This window comes from Pelobates fuscus, chromosome 2 (genome assembly GCF_036172605.1).
Source record: "Pelobates fuscus isolate aPelFus1 chromosome 2, aPelFus1.pri, whole genome shotgun sequence".
Taxonomy (NCBI): domain Eukaryota; kingdom Metazoa; phylum Chordata; class Amphibia; order Anura; family Pelobatidae; genus Pelobates; species Pelobates fuscus.
The window spans coordinates 114,885,618-114,898,434 of record NC_086318.1 but is presented as its reverse complement, the minus strand read 5'-3'; the positions used below and the strand labels follow the sequence as shown (position 1 = coordinate 114,898,434).

The following is a 12,817-nucleotide window of genomic DNA, read 5'->3' as shown; positions in this document are numbered from 1 at the left end:
ATTGAATTTTAAAGGGACACTATAGTCACCAACACAACTTTAGCTTAATGAAGCAGTTTTTGTGTATAAATCTTGCCCCTGCAGTCTCACTGCTCAATTCTTTGCCATCTAGAAGTTAAAGGACAGCTGTCATCTCAGGATTATTTAATATAATAATAATCTCCCCCCCCCCCTTTTTTTTTTAATCTTTGTAAGGAAAATATGTGTGTGTGTGTATATATGTGTATATATGTGTATATGTGTATATATATATGTATGTGTGTGTATGTATGTATGTATGTATGTATATATATATATGTATATGTATATATGTATATATATGTATATATGTATATATGTATGTATATATATATATATATATGTATATATATATATATATATGTATATATATATATATATATGTATATGTATATATGTGTATATATATGTGTATGTGTGTGTATATATATATATATATATGTATATGTATATATGTGTATATATATGTGTATGTGTGTATATATATATATATATATATGTGTATATATATATATGTATGTGTATATATATATGTGTATATATATGTGTGTGTGTGTGTGTGTGTGTGTGTGTGTGTGTGTGTATGTGTGTGTGTATGTGTATGTGTATATGTGTATATGTATATGTGTATATGTATGTAAAACAAATAAATGAAACTCTTCCCTGTCTTTCATATGACAGGATGTTTAAGCCATATACATACACTATTAGTCTCTATGGTCTCTGTACACCATGACAGTCTCTATGGTTTTCCATGCTCGCTGTGCAGGGAAGATCACGAAGACTAACTGCCGTTTTTCAAACTTAGTCCGTCCTGAGGTGCAAGGACATGGCTGACTCATCCTGTCATATACTTCATTAAAAAAAAAATCCTTTCAAAATTTGAAGAAGGAATTATATATTAATAGTTTTGAGGTGAGTTGTCCATTAAATCATGTTGATGCAGCTGTAGCCACACCTCCGCAGCCTCCATACACACTAACTGTAAAGAGATCTGATTTGTTTGTCCTTTATTTAAAATTAATCTCCTGGTCTGTTAGTAGCCTGTTTGTTTATTGACGTTTAGTTTACATCTGGAGATAACTTCTAAAGTAAACACTCTGTGCTGTAATAGCTATTTAACTATAATTCCTCTTATTTTATTTTTTGGCTGTGTGAGGATTGCAGTCATTAAAGGGACACTCCCCACACTTAACACTTTAGCTTGGTGAAGTGCATTGTTTAAAAGTCCTCCTTTCCTCTTTTTGTTTACAAAAGAAGTATAAATTTCAATAGAAACTGGCACTTTTTTTTTTTTAAATTAAAGGAACCACTATAGGGTCAGAAGCACAAACATGCATTCCTGACCTTATGGTATAGCAATCACTATCTGCCTCCCTAAATATAGTAAAATCTTACCTTTACTCCAGTCTGCTGCTGCTGGCTTTGCCCCTGATCTCCTTGTTTGCCTAAGACGGTCAAGGAGGCAGATCAGGGGCAGAGCCAGCACAAGTCACACACAGCCCTGGCCAATCGGCATCTTCTCATAGAGAAGAATTGAATCTGTGCATCTCTGTGGGGAAAGTTCAGTGTCTCCATGCAGAGGGAGGATACATTAAATGGCAGCACTGTCCCAGGAAGCACCTCTAGCAGCCATCTAAGGAGTGGCCAGTTGAGTTATCACTAGGCTGCATTTTCTTTTAAGGGACTGATTATACTCACCAGAACAAATACAACTAGAAAAGCTACAATTTCTGGGGAAACTGGTTGGAGTGGCTGGAGTAACTGTTGTGTGGCTGGAGTGACTGTTGTGTGGCTGGAGTGACTGTTGTGTGGCTGGAGTGACTGTTGTGTGGCTGGAGTGACTGTTGTGTGGCTGGAGTGACTGTTGTGTGGCTGGAGTGACTGTTGTGTGGCTGGAGTGACTGTTGTGTGGCTGGAGTGACTGTTGTGTGGCTGGAGTGACTGTTGTGTGGCTGGAGTGACTGTTGTGTGGCTGGAGTGACTGTTGTGTGGCTGGAGTGACTGTTGTGTGGCTGGAGTGACTGTTGTGTGGCTGGAGTGACTGTTGTGTGGCTGGAGTGACTGTTGTGTGGCTGGAGTGACTGTTGTGTGGCTGGAGTGACTGTTGTGTGGCTGGAGTGACTGTTGTGTGGTTGGAGTGACTGTTGTGTGGTTGGAGTGACTGTTGTGTGGTTGGAGTGGCTGGAGTGACTGTTGTGGTTGGAGTGGCTGGAGTGACTGTTGTGTGGTTGGAGTGGCTGGAGTGACTGTTGTGTGGTTGGAGTGGCTGGAGTGACTGTTGTGTGGCTGGAGTGACTGTTGTGTGGTTGGAGTGGCTGGAGTGACTGTTGTGTGGTTGGAGTGGCTGGAGTGACTGTTGTGTGGTTGGAGTGGCTGGAGTGACTGTTGTGTGGTTGGAGTGGCTGGAGTGACTGTTGTGTGGTTGGAGTGGCTGGAGTGACTGTTGTGTGGTTGGAGTGGCTGGAGTGACTGTTGTGTGGTTGGAGTGGCTGGAGTGACTGTTGTGTGGTTGGAGTGGCTGGAGTGACTGTTGTGTGGTTGGAGTGGCTGGAGTGACTGTTGTGTGGTTGGAGTGGCTGGAGTGACTGTTGTGTGGTTGGAGTGGCTGGAGTGACTGTTGTGTGGTTGGAGTGACTGTTGTGTGGTTGGAGTGGCTGGAGTGACTGTTGTGTGGTTGGAGTGGCTGGAGTGGCTGGAGTGACTGTTGTGTGGTTGGAGTGGCTGGAGTGACTGTTGTGTGGCTGGAGTGACTGTTGTGTGGCTGGAGTGACTGTTGTGTGGCTGGAGTGACTGTTGTGTGGCTGGAGTGACTGTTGTGTGGCTGGAGTGACTGTTGTGTGGCTGGAGTGACTGTTGTGTGGCTGGAGTGACTGTTGTGTGGCTGGAGTGACTGTTGTGTGGCTGGAGTGACTGTTGTGTGGCTGGAGTGACTGTTGTGTGGCTGGAGTGACTGTTGTGTGGCTGGAGTGACTGTTGTGTGGCTGGAGTGACTGTTGTGTGGTTGGAGTGACTGTTGTGTGGTTGGAGTGACTGTTGTGTGGTTGGAGTGACTGTTGTGTGGTTGGAGTGACTGTTGTGTGGTTGGAGTGACTGTTGTGTGGTTGGAGTGACTGTTGTGTGGTTGGAGTGACTGTTGTGTGGTTGGAGTGACTGTTGTGTGGTTGGAGTAACTGTTGTGTGGTTGGAGTAACTGTTGTGTGGTTGGAGTAACTGTTGTGTGGTTGGAGTAACTGTTGTGTGGTTGGAGTAACTGTTGTGTGGCTGGAGTAACTGTTGTGTGGCTGGAGTAACTGTTGTGTGGCTGGAGTAACTGTTGTGTGGCTGGAGTAACTGTTGTGTGGCTGGAGTAACTGTTGTGTGGCTGGAGTAACTGTTGTGTGGCTGGAGTGGCTGTTGTGTGGCTGGAGTGGCTGTTGTGTGGCTGGAGTGGCTGTTGTGTGGCTGGAGTGGCTGTTGTGTGGCTGGAGTGGCTGTTGTGTGGCTGGAGTGGCTGTTGTGTGGCTGGAGTGGCTGTTGAGTGGCTGTTGTGTGGCTGGAGTGGCTGTTGTGTGGCTGGAGTGGCTGTTGTGTGGCTGGAGTGGCTGTTGTGTGGCTGGAGTGGCTGTTGTGTGGCTGTTGTGTGGCTGGAGTGGCTGTTGTGTGGCTGGAGTGGCTGTTGTGTGGCTGGAGTGGCTGTTGTGTGGCTGGAGTGGCTGTTGTGTGGCTGGAGTGGCTGTTGTGTGGCTGGAGTGGCTGTTGTGTGGCTGGAGTGGCTGTTGTGTGGCTGGAGTGGCTGTTGTGTGGCTGGAGTGGCTGTTGTGTGGCTGGAGTGGCTGTTGTGTGGCTGGAGTGGCTGTTGTGTGGCTGGAGTGGCTGTTGTGTGGCTGGAGTGGCTGTTGTGTGGCTGGAGTGGCTGTTGTGTGGCTGGAGTGGCTGTTGTGTGGCTGGAGTGGCTGTTGTGTGGCTGGAGTGGCTGGAGTGGCTGTTGTGTGGCTGGAGTGGCTGTTGTGTGGCTGGAGTGGCTGTTGTGTGGCTGGAGTGGCTGGAGTGGCTGTTGTGTGGCTGGAGTGGCTGTTGTGTGGCTGGAGTGGCTGTTGTGTGGCTGGAGTGGCTGTTGTGTGGCTGGAGTGGCTGTTGTGTGGCTGGAGTGGCTGTTGTGTGGCTGGAGTGGCTGTTGTGTGGCTGGAGTGGCTGTTGTGTGGCTGGAGTGGCTGTTGTGTGGCTGGAGTAACTGTTGTGTGGCTGTTGTGTGGCTGGAGTGGCTGTTGTGTGGCTGGAGTGGCTGTTGTGTGGCTGGAGTGTGGCTCACTCACTCTACAGCAAGGGCAGAAAAGAGCTTTCAAATCCCTCGAACATTCCACCAACTGCCAACAGGAACTTATAAATTTCAAATAGGGCAGAGAAGAGCGGTTAAAAACAAACTGCTCCAAATTGCTCACTTCACTGGCGGTTGCCATCTTCAAACGGTTGTATTTTAAAACCTGTACATCCTACAGCGAAGAGCTTTATATTGTGAGAATCACAAGACCCAGACCTACATTTTGATGCATAGTTTGTCTTTGAAATATTAAAAGTGAAGGCACAGTCGCAGTTTAGATATTGCCCTTTAAATTTTAGGTAGCTAGAGTGGAGTTTCAATGAATGTCAATGGACGGCGTGAGTTGCCAACAAATGGTCATATTGTGAAAACTATCAGGACTATGGCTTAGCCGTGGACATGTTTAGTGGCAGCAGGGATAGCTTGAACATTTTGATATAAGATTTGTGTAGGTGGGCTTGAAAATGAGGGAGTGGTGGCAGTTTATAAATCATGTCCTGATTTTTCAGCTCACACTGTCTGACATCATTTCATTTTCCTTGCTTCTCCAGCCTGGCACAGGTCAGCGTATTTTGCCTCTCCTGATTACTTTTCATTCTTCAAACGGTCGTATTTTAAAAACTATATAAATCCTACAGTGAAGAGCTTTATATTGTGAGAGTCCTGATTTTTCAGCTTTTGTCAGCTCCCACTCTAGTTTTGAACATTTCGCCATTTATTCCTAACGTTCCACAAAGTATTAGCACACCAATCGGGAACAATCCCCACGTTTCGGTATATTACGGTCTATGTAGTGTAAAAACTGTGAGAGAAGTTAGGGTGGTAAATTTGGCTATAACAAGAACAATATATGTGAGATAACATTAAGTGGTCTTGCTACGCAAGAACACTTAATAAGCTGTAGTTTTTCTGGTGACTATAGTGTCACTTTAACATTATTACACCCACCTGGCTGTCAGACAACCAATCCTGTTACTTTCTGGTTTATTTAGCTCTGTCGAGGAAAACTCAAGAGGCAACAATTGCCCAAAGGGCCTGCCTTGCAGATACTTCTCATTGAGCTGAATTGGGAAGTCTGTGATTGGACAGCCACAGAAAGTCTGGGCTGGTTTAGAAGGGGAGGGCTTGCCAAGGCTTCAGACATGAGAGATGCAACTTTTGCAAGAGATTTTTAGATATACCCTCAATGAAAAATATATAATTAAATGCATGCATATTTTGGTTGAGGATATGTCTACTAAAGTGTTTTTCTTTTGTATTTGGCCAACAGTATCCCTTTAAAGTTGTTTAATGCTTAGGGTATCCATAAAAAAAGATTGGTGAATACTGAGGGGATCCTATTAAGTGGTATTCAGAAGGGGACGATGAGTTACAAATGTACACGTATGGTTCTATGGAAGGAAAGTGTTGTTAAGGGGGGCGGGGGGAGAATAATATCCTGAGTAAGATGTGAATTGAACACAATTTACAGATTTTCATGTAGTATTGTTCTGTTCAAGGCACATTGGCTACAGACTAGAACAGTGTGTGTCCAATCAGTTTGAAAATGCAAGGGGAGTAGTGATGCTGGCAAATAGTAATATATTGGAGGTGCCTAATGTATATTTTTGTTAGATTTCTATGAAGCCTTCCATTTTATGACTAAGTCGCAAGAAACAAAAATGCTTAGTCCTAGAGACGTTTGTTTCTGTATGGCTTCTGTAATATTTGATATGTATACTATATAAGGACTGATCAGGTATTTCAGTAGATACCCAGTACAAACAGCAAGGATTAGCAGAAAAGCTTTAAACCAATTCCAACCCACTATAGAACCATTCTATTCAATGAGGGAGATTAAAGTGACACTGTAGGCACTATAACATTTTTATCTTATTGAATTGTTTATAGTGTGTGGGGTCATCTGGCACTACCCCACTCCATTCAGTTTTAAAACTTCATTTATTTTAAAACAGGGACTTAAGATCCCTAGCTTTCCATATCCCTGACCCCATTGGAGGTATAGCTAAGGCAGAGACTACACACTTCCTTCTAGACATCATTTATACCAGCAATGTGATGGAAGTGGTCACCAACTCTTTTGGCCTCCTCTTGCTGCTCTGGCTAATGCTACCTTATAATCCCGAGCAACACAGAGGGAATGGGTTGCTGGATACTCTCATTTAGCATTAAAACTTTTAAAACCGTTTAACACTGGAAGCACCAGGGGCTGCATGCACTAGAAGCATGTCATTGAGATGATGCAGTTACAGTGCCTGTGGTGCCCCTTGAACATATCCTATATATCTCTGCTCAGCAGTAGTTTGTGGAAAGCCTAAATGAAACTGACAGTCTCATCAAAGGGCCACTAAGCACCAAAACTACATCTTGATGTAGTGGTTTTGATATCTGGATGCTGTTCCTTTTTTGGACCATATAGCTTAAAGGAACACTAGAGTGTCCGGAATACATGTTTGTGTTCCTATCTATTTTGGCCACAAGCCTACCTTGCATCGCTTGGAAAAGGTGTTTTTTTACTTGCTTTTTTTTCTTTTTTTTTCCTTTCATGCTCCTCCATGGCTGAGATCATCAAACTTGATGATCTTGACCAATCCAGTGCTTTCCCAAAGGAAAGCACTGGGGGGCTATTGATCATGCATGGCAAAACTACTGCCTAGATACACCCCCAATAAAAACAAACATGCATTTAATTCTGCATTTTTTTTAGATTTGGGATATATTTAAAAAAAAAAAACTTGCAAAAGTTGCAAGTCTCTTGTCTGAAGCCTTTGCACGCCTTTCACTTCTTACCCAGGCCAGACTTTCTGTGGCTGTCCATTTACAAACTACACAATGTATTAAGTCTTGGCAAAACAGGTGCTCCGAGCAATTGTTGCCTCTTGAATTTAGCTCAGACGAGTTTAACAGCCAGGAGGGTGTAACAAGTTTTTTGGGGTTTGTTTTTATAAACATTCCAATTTTTATATAATACTGCACGTTTTGAAAAGTGGCATGTAAATTAGTTAACTGTAGTACCGCATGTATGAAAATGCCTTTCGCATATGCACTACATCATTTATTTGTAGATGCCCAAGCATTCAAGCTGGTAAGGCTTCTTGAGATAAAAAGGTTGCAAACAATGCAGAAGCACGGACGTGGGTTTTGTTTTTTTTCTATCCTTTTCACATTACCTTAAAGATCCACCGATGCATTTGCAGTGAGCATTTCCCTGGCAACTTGGGATATTTAGCTCAGCCTTTTGGCAACTCTGTGATTTGGTCCCACTATCACATTAACAAACTGAATAATGGCCTGGTTATGGAACATACCTTCTTCATTGTATGTTAAACAAAGCTGTCATAGCTCCAATTAATAAGATCGTCTTATGACTGCCAATAAAGCCTTTTATGAAATGTGCAGAGTTAAAACAATCTGCTGAGCATCAAATTTGCCTCATACTGCTAGTATTGGCAGTTATAAGTATATGTAGTACACATTTGGATAATTTAACAACCTCTAATCTTAATGAAGTGATCCATGGCATCTGGTTCTTAAGCTTTAAACCTGTAATGTAAAATATTGTAGTTCTATAGAAACTGCAATGTTTACATTGCATGCTGTAATCCACCTCTAGTGGCTTTTACACTTTGTAAAACTCAATCACATGATGCAGAAACTCCCATAGGAAAGCATTGAATGCTTTCCTGTGGGCAAGTTTGTGTGTGTGTGTGTGTGTGTGTGTGGTCGGTCCTTTGAGGGGCATTGAATTGGACCAGTGACGGGGAGACCATGCTTCCTCCATGACGTTGCTGGAGGCAGAGAGGTAAGGAGCACAGAGAAAAAGGGAAGCGTATATACTTTTTATTTTGGTTTTATAGCCAACATGCAGGAAATTTGTATTTTACTAGGGACACCGGCACTAAAGCGGTAAGAATACAGGTTTGTATTAACTTTTTAACTTCCAGTATGTGATAAAGATCACAATATAACCTTGATAAGGAAGGTTAGCATCTTCAGTAACAAAATTTTTGTATTTCGTGAAATGCTACTTGATAAATTCAACTTCCCCAAGTACACGGTGCCCTATAAAAGCAAGCAGATGCAGTGACAGGATTGACTGTCCAGTATAATTTTAGAAAGACTTTGAAATTAGATAATGCTGCATAGCGAAGCATTAGAGGCCCACAGTTCTAAAATAGACAATAGAAGAGAGATGCTATATGAAGTCATGTTCATAAATTGTGTGGAGCTAGAGAAATACTTAAGAACATTGTATTGATCATATTGAATCTTTATTCAAATGTTGATGAGTTTCCTGAATGAAAGAGAAAAAACCAATAGGTTAAATATGTAACATTCCATTGGTAATCATGTACCTGTTGGATAAACTGAAAGATGGAGGCAGGGTATCTATTAAAGGAGCACTTTAGGGTCAGGAAAACAAACATGCATTCCTGACCCTATAGGGTTAAAACCACCATCTAGCCACCCATGTCCCCTCATGCCTCTCTAAATATAGTAACTTCTTACTTGTATTCAAGTCTGCAGCTGCTTATTTTGCCCCTGTTTCCTTTAGACCTGCCTGCTGATATCATAAGTGGTAGCCTGATCCACTCACAATGCTTCTCCATAGGACTGGTTGAGACTGACAAAGAGGCAGATCAGGGGCAGAGCCAGCATGATTCAAACACAGCCCTGGTCAATCAGCATCTCCTCATAGAGCTGAATTGAATTAATGAATCTCTGAGGAAAGTTCAGTGTCTGCATGCAGAGGGAGGAGGCACTGAATGTTTGGATGCATTTTAGGCAGCCATGACCCAGGTAGGATCTCTAGCAGCCATCTAAGGAGTGGCCAATGAAGTTATCACTAGGCTGTAATGTAAACACTGCATTTTCTCTGAAAAGACAGTGTTTACAGCAAAAAGCCTGAAGGGAATGATTCTACTCACCAGAACAAATTCAATAAGCTGTAGTTGTTCTGGTGACTATAGTGTCCCTTTTTTATTTTTATCAGTTTGTACACAGTTTAACTATAAGAGAATCTCACAGCATGTTTTACCTGTATGAATGCAAAATAATGCTCCTATTGAGTAATGTTACCTAAATAATAAACCTTGTAGGGAACAAGCACATGTACAACCACCAGGGCAGAGGAGTGTAACATTAAATATGGACAAGGAAAGGTTGCGCACCTCATGCTAATAAAATGTTGAATTATAAAACTACTTGTGTGTCTGTTACTTTGTGTGAGAAAAACTTTGATTTACTGTGTTTTTGATTCCGCTAATGCAAACGGGTATCAGATGGGTTTTTTTTTTTTCACGGAATATAACTGTTTAAATTTTACAAGTCTAACTTTTTTTTTTTCCCTTGCAGAGTATGAGAAGGCAGCGAAATGAAGTTGTGGTAGAACTAAGAAAGGTATCTTCAATTTGATATATTGTCGATTTGTAAATGCACAATAAACCTGTACAGACTACCATTGGGAATATTGCAATAACATGCTACACTAATATCTACAATCATTAATTTGGGATTGGCTTTTATTTTTTTTTCGCTCACTATTCTCCTTATGGTCATTATGAAAGTGGAATGTATTTCAGGTAGAAGAGGAGTTACAACTTTTGCTTTTAATAATAGTTCCTCTTAGTTTGCAGTCTGAGTGATCTAAATATTTAATGATAATTTAATGAGGCTTCTCTGGAGTTTCTTTATATTTATGGTATTCAATGTGTATTATAACATTGGATGTTAAAACAAAAATCAAAACCTAACAAATGCATCAACCCATGCTAGATTTGGCTTTGGACAAGTGGAAAAGGCAGAAAAGAATAAAATTGCATTTTAAAGAGGTCTGTCAAAGGGAAGCATCAATATCTGTCATAAGATCTATGGTTAAGAGGATGAATAGGCTCTACGTTTACCTTGATTATTTGAACATTGTTCCGAGGCAGGCTAGTAACTCCAGAAGGTTGTATGAGAATGTAGTAACAGAAAACTGGTATAGAATGCATCACCTGGAACATAAAGTGTATAGTTAAGCTCACTTTAAAATACTACGTTATACAATGGAAATAAATGTGACCTTTAAACTTTTAGTGTACTCACTCCTAATGCTGTGTATATTTATTTATAGACTGTTGAAAAAAATTGAGATTCTAGTAACCTGTATTTAAATATTTTTTTTATATTTTGCAGAGTAAAAGAGATGAGCATTTGTTAAAAAGAAGAAATGTTCCCCATGAGGATATCTGTGAAGATTCTGATGCTGATGCAGATTTCAGAGTGGTAACGTTTATATTGTTATTAAAACACAAATAAAAACACATGGTGGTCAGTGCTATTGGTGTAATGTTGTCCTGTATATCTGAAGCCTAGTATGCTTTTAATAGTTGTTTAACTGACCAGGCCAATATGTACAGCTTCTGATACCACTAGCTTCGAGATGGTATAATTTATTTATTTTTTTCCTCCCCTATTTGAAGGGAACTTATAGTTCCAAAAATAGCAATTGTAATTTGGGGGTAATGGGCTTCTCTCCGTCCAGCAACTTTGTGTTTAAAAATGAAAGGTTCATTGATATTACTAAATTTGCTTCCAGCCCTGGGACTTTTCTTTTGCAGCTGCCTCCTCCACCTTTAGACATGCGCGTGCCTGTTAATGTCTCTTTTTGATTTCCTCCAAACAATTGCTTTTTATTGAATTGGAGATATACATGTACAGCCAAATGTCACGCTTCTCCAGTTAAATGCAGTTATCGACAGCATTTAATTTCAGGACAGAATTTTACTCAATCTGGGGGAAGAAGCGGCTCTAGTCTCTTGGGAAGACCACGACTAGGCATGGATTTAACCCTGCAATCCTAATATTGCAGTTTAAAAAAAAATAAAAAAAAAAACCTAAACCAAATAAAACCTGCTGTTTAACATTGTAGTGTAAAAACTAAAGGACCACTTCATTAAGATGAAATGGTCTGGGTGATTATTGTGTTAACCTGCGTGCCTACATATGCATATTGTAATATTTACATAGGTTAGGGTATTTTTTTTTTTAATTATTTTCATCTTCAATTTCAGCAAAATACTTCACTGGAAGCAATAGTACAGGTACTGTATTACTATCAGACCATTTTAACCCTTTCCCCCAAAGTAAAATAGAACTTGTTATATATATATATTAATGCCTTAATGGTCTTTTTCAGAATGCATCTAGTGATCACCAAGGTATTCAGCTGAGTGCTGTGCAGGCAGCAAGGTAAACAATTTTCTATACACAAACTCTTTACAAGTCTGTAAAATAATATTCCTCAGTCTAAACGGGGGGTCAAAATTTCCATGGCCTGGCGAATAGAAACTTACCCTGGGGGGGGGGGGGGAGGGAGGGAGGTTTGTAGTTGCAAGTAAATTCTAATATCTGGCTAGTAGCATTGGGTTTTAAGTCATATTATGTATATTAAACCACTCTAGCATTTGTTTGCCCACAAAAAGTATCCTTGTATTAATAGGAAATAAATTGTTTTTATGTCTTGTGAATTATATGGCCCGTATAAATGGCTAGCCTCCTTTTCTATGAGATCAATTTAGCATATATATTTTATTTTTATTATAAAAAAAAATTTGTGGTTAGTTTGGTACTAGGATTTATTAAATGTGAATAACTCTGTAGTACCAGGGTGCTTTATTATGTTCTAAAATGTTACAAAATATTTTAGACTTAATGTGAAGGTTTCTTATTAATCTAAAGCAAGGTTACTAAAACACTTTTTGCAACCAGGGCACATTGTGTGTTTTTTGTTTTTTTTTGTTTTTATGCATTGAAGGGCGATAAAACAGCACTGTTAATGCAGCCTTGCTTTTTAGGCTGAATACTTGGTTTCTTGTTGAAAATTAACAGTGAATGCTAACTTCTTTACTTTTCTCCTTTCTTTCTTACATAGAAAGCTTTTGTCCAGTGATCGCAATCCTCCAATTGATGATCTGATCAAATCTGGAATTCTGCCGATCTTGGTTCACTGTCTAGAAAGAGATGACAAGTAAGTTAAGTTTTTACTCTTATCTGTCAACCATAATTGTACAAATTATCAATTATTTTTTATAGAGCGCAACAGAATAGCTCTGTAAAGTATAGCGGGGTTAAAGACCAGATTTGTAGCAAACATAATTACATACAGATAAAGAGGTTTAGAGGCTTCTCCTCTTGTATGTTTACAATCGAACAGGAAGTTAAATATATTTTTCTCCCATCTCTCTAGTCCATCTCTTCAGTTTGAGGCTGCATGGGCCCTGACAAACATTGCATCTGGGACATCTGAACAAACGCAAGCTGTGGTTCAGTCAAGTATGTACACATTGTCTGTCTATAGAGTTTTGGCATACTAATTGCACACAGTCTTTCAATGAAGAAATTCATGGTTATCAATGGGTGGTGGTAAAATCTAGTCACACAAGATTTGATTTAGAAGCCAAGATTAAAAATAAAACCAGTAGATTTGGGGTAAGATCATGTACTGTAAATCTTAAG

At 40.4% G+C, this 12,817-nt stretch overlaps 1 protein-coding gene across 2 annotated transcripts in view; it reads left to right on the top strand.

The window, feature by feature from the left end:
* Positions 1-12,817, top strand: part of KPNA4 (karyopherin subunit alpha 4) — a 33,298-nt gene that overhangs the window by 6,622 nt on the left and 13,859 nt on the right. For both annotated transcript variants that reach the window (XM_063442602.1, XM_063442603.1), the window contains exons 2-7: positions 9,674-9,718; positions 10,496-10,585; positions 11,374-11,403; positions 11,499-11,551; positions 12,234-12,329; positions 12,549-12,634. In XM_063442602.1, coding sequence (XP_063298672.1) covers positions 9,674-9,718; positions 10,496-10,585; positions 11,374-11,403; positions 11,499-11,551; positions 12,234-12,329; positions 12,549-12,634 — 400 coding nt within the window. The remainder of the gene's footprint in view (positions 1-9,673; positions 9,719-10,495; positions 10,586-11,373; positions 11,404-11,498; positions 11,552-12,233; positions 12,330-12,548; positions 12,635-12,817) is intronic.